Genomic DNA, 12,032 nt, shown 5'->3' with positions numbered 1-12,032 from the left:
AGCGTAACTAAAATGGGTGTTCCAACAACCATGGGTGTTCCTGGAAGCTGCTGATTTCGTGGTTGTAGAGCCTGAATCGGGTACAAAGCAGGTATCGTGTAGATGGCAGAAAATGCAATCTGCATTTGGTTATGCTGAACATGTAACATAGACGTATCCCAGGGAAATGAATGTGAAAAGTTATCTAGATCTCCACCCCCACTGAAGCCTTGAAGAACCATTTCTGATGAGGGTGATAAAATACTTTTAAACTTGCTTCTTGCAAATTTACTTGCATTTCCAGAGGGAGGCAGTAAGAGAATTCAACTGTGTCCATATTTTTATAAATACTTAATTGGAGAATTCTCTAAGACATGTAAGTGAACATAGAATAAAATACTATTTTAAATTTTTTTATTTTTTTTTTTCCCCCAGAAACAGAGCTGTTCTTGTGACGAACTGGATTTCAGATTTTCTTGCTGTGGCTAGAGAGTGCTAGTGTAGGACTATGAGCAACCTGGATTTTTATTTTGAATTTGCCATTAATATGCCAGGTGGCATCAGACCTTGCTCTCCAGTTCCTCTTTGTCTTTGCTTCTCATCTCTACAATTGTTAACTCCCAGGTAGGTTGTTGAGATCTGTTTATTAAATTAGTTTTAAAAGACTTGGATATGACTATATCCTTTAGATATTTTGTCTGCATCTTATTAAGCTGGTAAGAGGGCTGGAACATTGGTACGTGTGATAAATATCTAGATAGGCTGAGGGACAAATGAGCTGCTTTTTTTTCTCTCTCCCTGCCTCCTTCCCTCCCCTCCCTCCCTCCACCCCAGATGACTTCTGTATTAATATTTGGTGTTAGGAAAGCAACACAGGCAGTAACTGCAGACTGTGACTGAATTTCATACTGTGTTTATTCCCTCCCCAGTGTAAGACTGGGCTGAACAGGTAGCAGTGTAATTCCAGTGGGTCAGTGTAGATATAGTTATCTATGTGAGCTTTGCTCTTCATTTTGGAGAAACTGTGTGTTGGATCTGCAGTGATTGCTTGCACACCACCTAAGTGATGGCGAATAAACTACATTTACCATTGTAGCAGCACTGTTGTAGGCCTGATGAAGGGGTAATAGTCAGAATAACTTAGTTTTCAGCTGCTAGAAAGAATCTTGCATATGACATCAAAATTATGTTTTAAAAGTGGCTATTCTGTGTACATTTTGTATTCTTCAGTCTAACATGGAAACTCGGGTAACAGTCTAATTTGCAGAAGCAGTGTTGTACACAAACACTGTTGGATTCAAGCTAAATGAAGAATTAACAGCAAACTATTTGAAGAAACAATCTGGAGTTTCTCTACTGTACAGATGTATTTATGTGGGTTTCTGAAAAATTGCACTGTAGAAATGGAATCTTTACCCTGAAGTAGGAAAAATCTGACTTTTTTTCCGAAGCCACACTGTCAATAATGCTCGTATTTTGATTAACTGGTTAATAAGAAATAACTGTACTGTTGTAGTCATGAAATAAGTGATAGTGAAGATGAAGTTTTGAAACATAGTAACTTCAATTCAGCTTGGTTTGTTTATATGTTTTAAAAAGTAAGCAAGAGTTGGCAATAGAGGTACCCTTGTGTTTTGTTTCTAAGTTATCTGTGAAACACTACAGTCATTTAGGATACATCTGGCATTACAATAAGCTGAATGAGTTCTGGTAGCATTTACTCTTGAAAGCTCTAAACAGTGTTTTGAGTACTTTACTTTTCAGGATAGATAAATCTCCTCCTTGCGCTGCATTTTCAAGGAAGCCTCTGAAAAAGGCAGTGATGCAGCAGGTTTGTCAAAGAGGCACACTCTACCATCCTCAATAGGTGTTTGTTGGTTTTGTGTTGTTTTCGTTTGGTTGGTTTTATTTGTTGGGGGGGGGGGTGTTTGTTTGTTGGGGGGTTTTTTGTTTGTTTGGGTGTTGTGTTGTTTTTTTTTTTTTTCCCTAGAATATCTCCAGGCCTCAGTTGGAAGGAAATGTGACACTCTCAGGTCCTGTGGTTTCAGCTTAGATTTCCATCTACGTTGTTGCTCAGGCTTTGGGTTTCTACTGTTGCTTTACTGGAAACATGATAACTATGAGCACATTTTTCACTAATAATTTTCCACAGTGGTCTGGGACATGCTTGTCTCACAAGAAAACAATAACGCCATATTTAAAATTAGTTTAAGTCACTTGTGTTATCGTCAGAATACGTAGCACCCTGATTTTGATTAAAAGCCCCTTTATCTTCACTATTAACTTTAAAATCTGTATTTTTATTTGCCTGTTAGATAATACATGACTGAAATGTATTGTACGTGACTCAGGGTTTTCAAGGGCAATTTCTCTCTGCTGTGGACTACTGCATCTTCACACATGTTTTTGGAGTCCCTGAGAAGGTATTCTTTGAAAGATTGCAGTATCTCAAGAAGGGGCTTCCTTCAGCGTGGAAAGTGATTTCAGGCTAAGTTTAAGAGGAAGACCACCAGTAATATTAAGAATCCGAAATATTCATCACTTCCTGACCTATAGATGAATTGTGCTTCAGTTTATTAATTTAAAGCCATCTTTCTGCTTGTCATGTAAGAATACTATCTGATGTGTGAGGTGTATCTCATTAGTCTATGAGATTTCTGTGAGAGAACTGAGACCTTCATGAAGGGCAAGCTCTTCTCTCACCTTTGGCTTTGCTGCTACCCTGTCTTCAAGCAGCTGCCCTAAACTGATAGCTATGCAGAGCTCTGTAGCTTCTTAAGCTTAGCAAGTTATCAATGGTATTCCTCATAACGACCTTGGGAGGTGAATATTGCATTTCTCAGGAACACGTAGAGGCGATAGAGTGTTGTGCTTTGGGTCTCTTAGTGATGTATTTCCAAAGGAACGTTGTGTAGCCTCAAGCAAATCAAGAAGATACATGTTTACATGAAGGATGCTGCTGCTTCTATCGCAAGTATAATTCTGGAAGTTAATGAGAATGAGAGGAAGTGGAGGACTTCCTGCATTAGTTTTTGTGGCTGTGTGAAGGGGCTCTCTAAATTGCAGCTGTGTTGCATAACTGATAAAAGTTATGTTAGGCTCAAACAAGTCTCTTGAGATGTGAACTTCAATACCTTTTTGGGCTGCATGCATCATGGTTACATTTTTAGTAACCTGGAAGTCAAAACAACAGTAATAATGATTGAATATGCTACTTGTCTCTGTACTTTACCTTAAGTCTGTTACTTTCCCATGAAATGTATTAGTGCTAGACTATGTCCTTGAAATATGTCCTTGAAATTTTCTCTTTGGGAAAAGCTTCCACAGCAAACTAAGTACTTAGCATGTGAGTAAAGGGTCTGTGTAAGGTAGGAGAAAGAAAAGGCTGATGAGAGGCCTTTAACATAGTGGTGATATATCCCCCTTACAGCTCCCTGGGCAAGGAAGTGAGAAATACTAAATACGAAAGGATTCATTTTATTTGTGAGAAGCTCAGGATATATATGCAGTATGCTAGAGGGAAGATAGTTCCTTAAATTCCTTCCTGAAACATTCAAACTACTGGTATCTGACTTGTGAATTTTGGGTTGCTCTTCATGATGTGCTGGAGGAGACTGTCTGATTAACGATTACATTTTACTCCTGCACTATGGGTTTATAAACTTAATCAATGAAATAGGTTACTGAATATATTTTATTGCCCTTTTGGTGATGACTACTAAAATGTTAATCATGTTTATCTGTTCAGTATTTTGTTTTGCAATATCTTTACAGTGGCTTTTGTGAGTGTTTTTCTGTTTACTCAACTTACAGTGTTAGTTTCTTTTTCAACTTTTAAGTTTGCTTATATGATGTTTTTAATTAAGGTCTGGGACCTCAATGAACTTTACTATAGGTTGAAGGGTTATATTTTTTGAGGCCAGTATATGAGACATTTATTTAAGCTGTAAGGAGAAATGCAGGCTATTTCTTTTCTGCCTTTGACGTCCCTGTTTTTGAGGCTGTGCTTTTCTACCATAATACATAGCAGGAAAGTCCTTTGGAAAACACAGGTTTTAGAAAGTGCTTTTTTATATTTATGGTTAAGAAGTATTACAGTGCTGGTCTGCTGGTCAGTGAGAGAGCTTTTCAGAAACAGTACAGCATGCTGGGTTTAATTAGCTCAGCCTTGCTGTCTGACACTGACTTTTGGTTTTTGGACTGGTCATGATCACTCATATGAAATGTACAGAATCAAATACACCGTAGTCATGTTGGGGGGAGGGGAAGCATAAGTGAAAATGGCTTGTTGCTTCTGGGTGTTTCTTATCAGAGAAATGAATACCTTCTGAAAATCAGCTTGATTTTCCTGTCATTGTGCTGTACTGCAGGTGTGGATATCCTGTATAAAACCAGGCAAACTAGAACAGTACTGGTTCCCAGAAACCCAAAGCGTGTGTGTTTACCTCTGATAACTCCAGTATGTTTGACGTCACATGTTTGAAGATAACTGAGGAGTCCTTTACTTTCAATGCAGAATAAGGTGGATTAGGTCATTCTCTGTTAAGGATATAATGCTGACATTGCACATTAGCTAGACATGAAAGATTTTATGATGAGATACTGTTCTTGTATTCTAGGTTACTGTAAAAAGAAAAAAAAAAAAAGGCAAAACCAAAAAAAGCAACAACAAAAACCAAAGCAAACCAAAACTAAAAAAACAGAAAACTCTTTAAAAGCAGAGCCCAAAGACAAGGATGGCAGTCACAGTATAAAAGCTGGTCCATCATGTAACATTAGGAGGAAAAGCAGCAGGGAGAAGCTGAATTTCCAGAGTCCAGATGCTTCCTTGCCTGCAACACTGTAGATAAAGCAGGAAATAATTAATATAAATGTGCATTCAAAACAATGCTTAGGTATTTCAAGTGCATTAAAAGACTGGACGTTTTAAGTTTGTTGTTTGTGTTCATTGCAGGCCACATATGCTTACTTTTTTGCGTGTGTATTGATGTCTTTCTCAACAGTTTTACCTAGAGAACCAAAACATAGATATCCTTTAAGAGACTCATTCAGGAGTTGACCCTTCCAGGCTCTAACAGGGGTGAAAACTAAGTTTACTATCAATTAGTTCTTCTTTGGTTGGCTTTAAGGTTTTAGTTATTTCATCTATGTAGATGTGAAAGTTCAAAATATGGACTAATCTGCCTGTTCAACTTCATGTGTTACAATTCTTCTCTAGCATTGGGCAAGGACGACGTTCCAGAATATGTCAGTCTTCTCAGTATCCATAAAAAATATCTCAAAGGTCACAGAGAGTGAGTGTGCTAATTAGGGAGAAAAATGGTTTCTTTCTATACCTCCATATATCAGTAGTAAGTTCAGAAATACTTTCCATTACTTTATTATAATTTCTATTTATTGCATCAATATTACTTTCCAGGGAAGTGACTGAAACTACTATTTACTATTTTCTCCAGATAGTTTTCTTTAAGAAGCCCATTCTGATTTGGTGTTTTAAATTGTAGTGGTCAAATTTTGCCATAGTATTATAAACAAGGGTTTGGGGTTTTTTTTAACTGTTTAACCTCCTTTGCTGGAATGGTGTATGGTTCACATTTTCCTCCTTGTTTTGTACTTGAGAGCTGCAGACACCATAAGCGTACCCGCAGGATGCTGACAACAAAATTTTTTGATGTCTTTGGTTACTAAATACATTAAACTGATGTAACACGTAGAATTGTCAGTGAGGCTCATGTAATCTGTCATTGCAGTCCATGCTTTGAACCTGACTTCCTTGTAAACATACAGAAGAGGCCTACATGGATTAAAGGTCATGGGATGTGTATTGCTCTCAGAGTGCATCATTATGGCAAACTGATGCATTTTGCTCCATACCCTCAGTCTCTATGGGTTGTGATTTCTATTTTGGTTTATTATTGTAAGGTGAAATTGGCATGAACTTCTTGTGGTTCCAAAATTTCTGCCCAGTTCTTGTATTCTGGGTGAATGATCTGCCCAAAATATTCTTCTTGTAATCGTACCATTTGGGTGTAGTTCTCTGTATAGCCGGGCAGCCTGAGTCCATCCATATTTTTCTGAAGTTTTCCTGTTTTAACTATTCATGATGAAGAGGATGTGCTGAGAAGTGGATTTAGAATATGCCTCTGTTGATGGGCAGGTTGCTCCAGTGGTTCCTTGGGGGATCTTTGTAATTTAATGAATTTTTATTTTGTAGGATGATAAATCTAATCAAAATTGTGGATTAAAAAAAAAAAAAGTCAGTTCCTGCTAGCCCTTTCATGCAACGGATGCTTTTCTTAGGCTTGCAGACTAAGTGGTTCAGCAGGCACAATTTCTCCCAGCCAAAGAAATGGAGCATATGGCAGCTGAAGTGAAAGAGTGATAAAGCATGGTGAAGCTGCCAAGCAGAAAGATACTGCTGCAGTGACAAAGCATGTGGCAGCACTCAGGGCTTGCAGAGAGAGAATCTATCTGTGACGCTTTTGATTTCTAAGGAAGAAATTGCTAGAAACATGATGCAGTTTTATCTCAACAAGACTGACTTGGACTAGGCTAGCTGTGTTGTTGCTTCTACTGTTGCAGGAACAATTTGGCTGCATCTGTGTTTTAAAGTGCTGTATACAGCCTTTCCTCAAAAAAAAAAGTGCTGCTTTTCTCAGCTTCAGTGTGTTCCTTCAGTTCTGTGGCAATTAGGATTACCTTTCCATAAGTGAAATGTGGTCTGTCTATTCATGAACACAGTGATTAGTGCTGCAAGTAAATTAATCCAAAGCAAGATGCTATATTTGATATTTGCACACAAGCACAGCTGAAGCAAGGCAGGAGGGGAAAAGGAGATTATTCAGTAAAAAATGGTAGTTCAAGATGTCTGGCCTTTTGGACAAGTTCATATGAGGGTCAGAGTGAGAACTGTGGTTTTGAAACTTTTATGTATTAGATGTCATTTTTAGACTAAAGCTTTGATTTAATGAAGAATTACCAAAGCTTAATTTAAGCAGGGCATTTTCACATGCCAGTGATGACACATATTTTTGCTTTGGCATGTCATTTTTTTAAGGTCTTTACTTTGTGGTTGTTAATACACAAACGGGCTTTTGGCCTCCCATCCATACATATTGTTTTTGTTATCAGCGATTTGGGTCTTGCTTCATGAACTATAAAAATTAAGATATGCTTCTAGATTTTGGAATAAAGACTGCTAGAGGTTTTTTTTTTTTTTTTTTTTCTTATGAAGACTCAATAGTTTCATCTCAAAGACCACAGTGTAAAAAGGTGAGGCAAATTGGTTCAGATTATGTACTGGGGTATATTTAATCTCTTCTATTGGTTTTAAAATCTATTAATAAATTCAATGTTTTATTCTGCTGTATCTAGACTTTTTTTTTTGGGTAGCAGCCACCAACCATGAAAAGTACAGAGGACTTCATAGGGGCTGTGAACATTTTTCTTGCAGTAAAAGGCTCCTGCCTTTTTTTTTTTTTTTATATATATTAAAAGGGGCAGCCAGGATCTGCATTGAACAACATGGGATGTATTCAATTATTTTCTTTAGAAGAAAAAGTCTACCCTTCCCACAGAAGCATTGTGTGAAGTGAGAAGTCATTCAGAGTTCAAGCTGGTATAGCTTAGGGAACAGGAAGAATAAAATATTCAGTGTTATTTAAAACAAGCACAGCTTTTAACATGTGGAGTTTAACATGCACTCTAAGAAACAGATTTGAAGGGTACCCTGCAGCAACAGATCAAGCCGTCTTCTCCTGGCTGGTTGAGTAATTGCTCGTCATTTTTTTTCCCTAATATGATCATTGCTGAAAAGTGACACTGAGAGTGGACTCCAGATTGCTGTATTTGACAGGAGGGTCACTGCCTTGTGTCCAGCCCCACACGGTGTGGGCAGTGGGTGGGGAGGCTGGTGTGCTGTGCTGAGGTTGGAGTGTGCTGGATGATTTTGAGGGGATGGAGTCAGCCTCTGAAGTGCATGCGGTGTCCTCACAGGGACTTTGGAAATCTTACGGTGGCTGCTGCCAGTTGGGCATTTGAGGCTGAGATACAGGCTCTCCAGCTCCTGGGCATCAGCAAACTGAAGTGCTTCTGAAGTGATGTACTTTACTGTGAGTGGCATGTTTACATCTTTTCTACAAGTTCAGAGACCTTGTGTTCAACCGGGTCAAACTTTGTGCTCCTTAATGTTCCAAGCCAACATATCGTTCAGCCAAATTATGTTGCTAAAAGTATGCCACTTCCAGATTTTGTACAGTATTTCAGCCCTTGAGTTATTCAGACTTTCAGGTTGTTATGAAAATATCAAAGTGGAGCAACAGATTGAGAACAGAAACATTACAAGGTTTATATTGGAGAAAGTAATGAGATTACTGTTAGAAATCAATTACTAATTATGGCATATTTATTAATTCAAAGTATTGAATCAATATGGATATACATTTAAGTATCTTGGGTTTACTACAAAAGAACATCTCATCTCATTGGTGTACTGCAGATGATGAAGGAAAATTTTAAATTCATTTTTCTAGGTTTATTTTTAACACCTTGCTTTCTGGTTTTTTTGTGTGTTTTTTTTTTTTGTTTGTTTGGTTTTTTTTTAATCTGCTGTAACCTTGCTAAAGACATGAACTGTGTCTGCAGTGCTTTAGTGCAGCAACTCTGATTTCTGGAGTTTATATGTGCTGGCATGGTATTAATAGTATGTAAACTTACCTTGATGCCTTTGATGAAAGCTGTCTGCATTTGTAGCCCTCATGGGGAAGAAGTGGGGAAAAAAACATGATAAAGCATAACCCTGAGTATTGTAAAGGTGTACAGAGAAGAAGGGAAAAAAAGTCTCATAAATTAAACCAAAAAACAGAATGGTGTAGAAGTTGCTGCAATTTTAATGGGCAGGCTCTTCTTTCAGTAGAGGGCAGTAATGGTTCAAGTTTATTTTGAAGTCCACTAGATGCACAGTCACAGCATCCAGTTGTGCCATGCTGTTCTCAATACAATCTTTTAGGAATGGTTGAATGCAGACATTGAGTTTGTTTGTAATAGGTGGCTGGAGGACTGTGAATAGACTTCAGCATACCCTTATAAAATTATCAGAAGATGAAGTTCTATTAGTCAGTTATCTAAATGGCAGAGTTTCTATATTCTTTGGTTGTCTGCCCCTTGGCCACGTAAATCTGTGTGTGATTCCCTGTTTTCCTGCTTACAAATAGAATGAAGTCCAGCATGCAGGAGCCAGCAAACATGCAGAAAGCAAGACCTGCTCTGGACTGCTGCAGGTGCTCTCTGCTGGTTCAGTGCAGGATGACTATTGCCACAAAATAAAACCAGTATTTCATTTTACTTGTGATCCTTCACTGCTTGTTTTTCTGCTGGGGTAGAATGCATTTAAGGGGCTATCTTACTGTATGACTGATGACAAAGTGTAGCGTTAAACATGTTATATTAATGGTAAGCTCTGTTTGAAGTCCTTTTCTCTCTGGAGCTTATTTGTGTATTGTACGCATCTTCCACAAGGTGGAGCTTTAATTCTCTGCAGCTGGGATTTTTTTCCCTCTACGCTGATAAGCAGAAAGATGAATGGAGTTTATGAAATCTCTTTAAACAGGTATAAAACGACCATTTCAATGCTTTTCAAGGAAGTGTGCGGGTTTTAGAAAAAAAAAAACAACAAAACAAACAAACCCCAACAAATAACAGACTCAACAGATATTTTGGACTCTAATATGTCTGAGTCACTGCAATTAATGTTGTAAAAGAGGAGAGGAAGGATTGGAAAAAATAGTTCTCATTACTTATTTATTTTTTTTGGAATTACTCTTTCTGTGCTTCCAAACTGACTGGAAAGATAGGCAGAACTAGATAGAGAAAAGCATTATGAAAATACTTGCTAAGTCTTCTCTTATTGGGAGGAGTGTTTTTATTTTTTTTTTAAGCAGTTCTACCCTAAAAGAAGAGGAGGAAACTTTAGATAACAGCTATTCTGATACATAAAAGAAAGGCAGAAAGCATTTTCCTTTCTTTTGCACAGCTGTCTCTTCAAGAATGAGCTATGTATGCCCTTTCTCTAGAAGATAACTCTTCTGCTTTTCACTCTGCCTGCCAGAAGTTGTATCTTGCTGAATTCTGGAAAAGTGCTACCAGTATTTTAGGCCATGTTTCAGTAATCATTTATCTTGGGCTTCCCCCATTTCTTTGAGTATCCGAACTGTGTTTTACTCTGTTGCCATTTTGTTGGAAATACCCTGCTGTTAATTTTATTGGAATGGAATTCATCATCTGCTCGCTGTGCTGCTGCTGGTAAGACAATTTTATACATTAACTAGCACAGACATGTATGGACATGAGCTGGTACTGTGCAGACAGAAACTGGGAAAAAGCTTAGCTGGAGAGGGGGAAGAAGAACCAGATGGGGGGGGGAGGGTAGCAGCAGGGAAGGAGAAACCAAAGTCTTCAGTGTCTTTCCTGTGCATCTTTTCTGCCTCAAGCTAGCCTTTTCTGATGGTAACAAATGTTAGTAATATATATTGGCCATGTCTCTTTGTATGAAACAAAACTTGAGGATAGAAGCAGTTTACTGAGGACTCTTTACAAGTACCCTTTCCCTCTCACCTTTCTTCAATAAACTCCTATGTTACTCGCAATATGTTTAGACCAAGAGATTTTATTAGTACTTTCTTCAGGATTTATGTTGTCACTTTGTGCTTGACTTGAGGAGTTGCAGTTGAAGGCTGCGAAACATTTCCTCAAAGGAAATTATTTGTGTTATTGCTTTGCAGGTGGTGTGCTGGTAAGCAAAAGATAAGAAATTCGTTACGATTTTTCATTTTGTAGTTCAGGAGTCTCCCTAGGTTAACAATTAGGACCTTAAGAACTTGGAACAGAAACTGCATATCAGAAATCCACTTTCTCCCTTTCTAATGTTACAGCCCCCCATCTGATGGTCCTCTGCAGTTGTAGGCACAGAAAATGGCATATGGCAAATGCAATAAAAAGCAGTTGTTCTTTATACATAATTACAATGAGCTAAGATCCTCTCTGCACAGACTGGCTACTACTGATTTAATTTTAGGTTAGATTTCTAAACCACAACCTTTGAATAGATATTTGACTTGCAAAGAAAATAAAGTAATATGAGTAGGGTGTTGTAGTGAGCTTGAAATCGTGTGGGGTTTTTTGCCCAGATCTTACGGATGTGTGGTTGTGTATGGGCAAGAATTCTTGCCCTTCCCTTCCACTGTTTCTGCCAACATGTATGTCCAGTTTCAAAGGACTCTCAAAGTACTCCACCCCTTCTGTTTCCTAGCACTAGCAAAAAATACCTTTCTTTTATGAAAGCAATAGCAGTTATCAATTACTTTAAAATATTATAGATGGAAGCTTTTGCATAATCCTTAAGTTTTGTAACAGTGTGTGCTTCTATGACAGTCAGTTCTAAACTCCAATGACTGTCTATAGAGTTGGATAAAGAATTACTCATTTCCCACACAGCTTTACAGAAACAGTGATTTTGACAGCGAGTTTCAGGGTGAGTGGAGATAATAAACCTAAGGATACTGAGGGTATGTTTACTAGAGGTAATTTTTTTTTTTTTTCTACTACACAGGCCAATGTCCTATTGATAAAAATACCCTCAGCAGACAATTCAGAGGCATTTATGTGTTGATAACAGAATATGGTTGTCTTAGAGCAAAGATTTTCTTAGCACTTATTAGCCAAAAGATCATAGTTGCTTTGTTTAAACAAACCAGATGCTTTCAGGGAATACACATGGAAAGGGGCTAAGTGTAGCCTAACCACTCTTAGGGAACAGAACAGGCAGTTGATGACTATTTAGCTGGATTCCCTTATGATCCCTTTTCTCTGCAAGTCCTATTTTCAGAGTAGAATGTGAAAGAAATGCAGTGTAGCCATTTATTAACTTCAAATCAGTGCAAAAAATCCCTGTGCAGCTTACAAAGAGAGAAGCGTGACACAGTGAGTTTTTAGGGTAATAGTGGAAAATGTCATGACTGGGTAGACAGATGCTGTCTATAACAAATCTGCCTGTGGCT

The 12,032-nt window shown here is 38.0% G+C and overlaps 1 protein-coding gene across 5 annotated transcripts in view; it reads left to right on the top strand.

Annotated features, from left to right (window-relative positions):
- MOB2 (MOB kinase activator 2) overlaps positions 1-12,032 on the top strand; it is a 118,567-nt gene that overhangs the window by 27,259 nt on the left and 79,276 nt on the right. The window contains exon 1 of one of the 5 annotated variants that reach the window (XM_021299391.2): positions 473-603. The exons of 3 other annotated variants lie outside the window; for them this stretch is intronic. In XM_021299391.2, the coding sequence (XP_021155066.2) occupies positions 488-603 (116 nt within the window). In that variant the 5' untranslated portion in view covers positions 473-487. Of the gene's footprint in view, positions 1-472; positions 604-10,228; positions 10,279-12,032 lie in introns of those variants that run through there. One more of the 5 variants, XM_021299400.2, reaches the window with a different exon arrangement.

This window comes from Columba livia, chromosome 5, assembly GCF_036013475.1.
Source record: "Columba livia isolate bColLiv1 breed racing homer chromosome 5, bColLiv1.pat.W.v2, whole genome shotgun sequence".
In the NCBI taxonomy this organism is placed as follows: domain Eukaryota; kingdom Metazoa; phylum Chordata; class Aves; order Columbiformes; family Columbidae; genus Columba; species Columba livia.
Note: the sequence above shows the minus strand (reverse complement) of the source record. Positions and strands in the feature narration are given on the sequence as shown.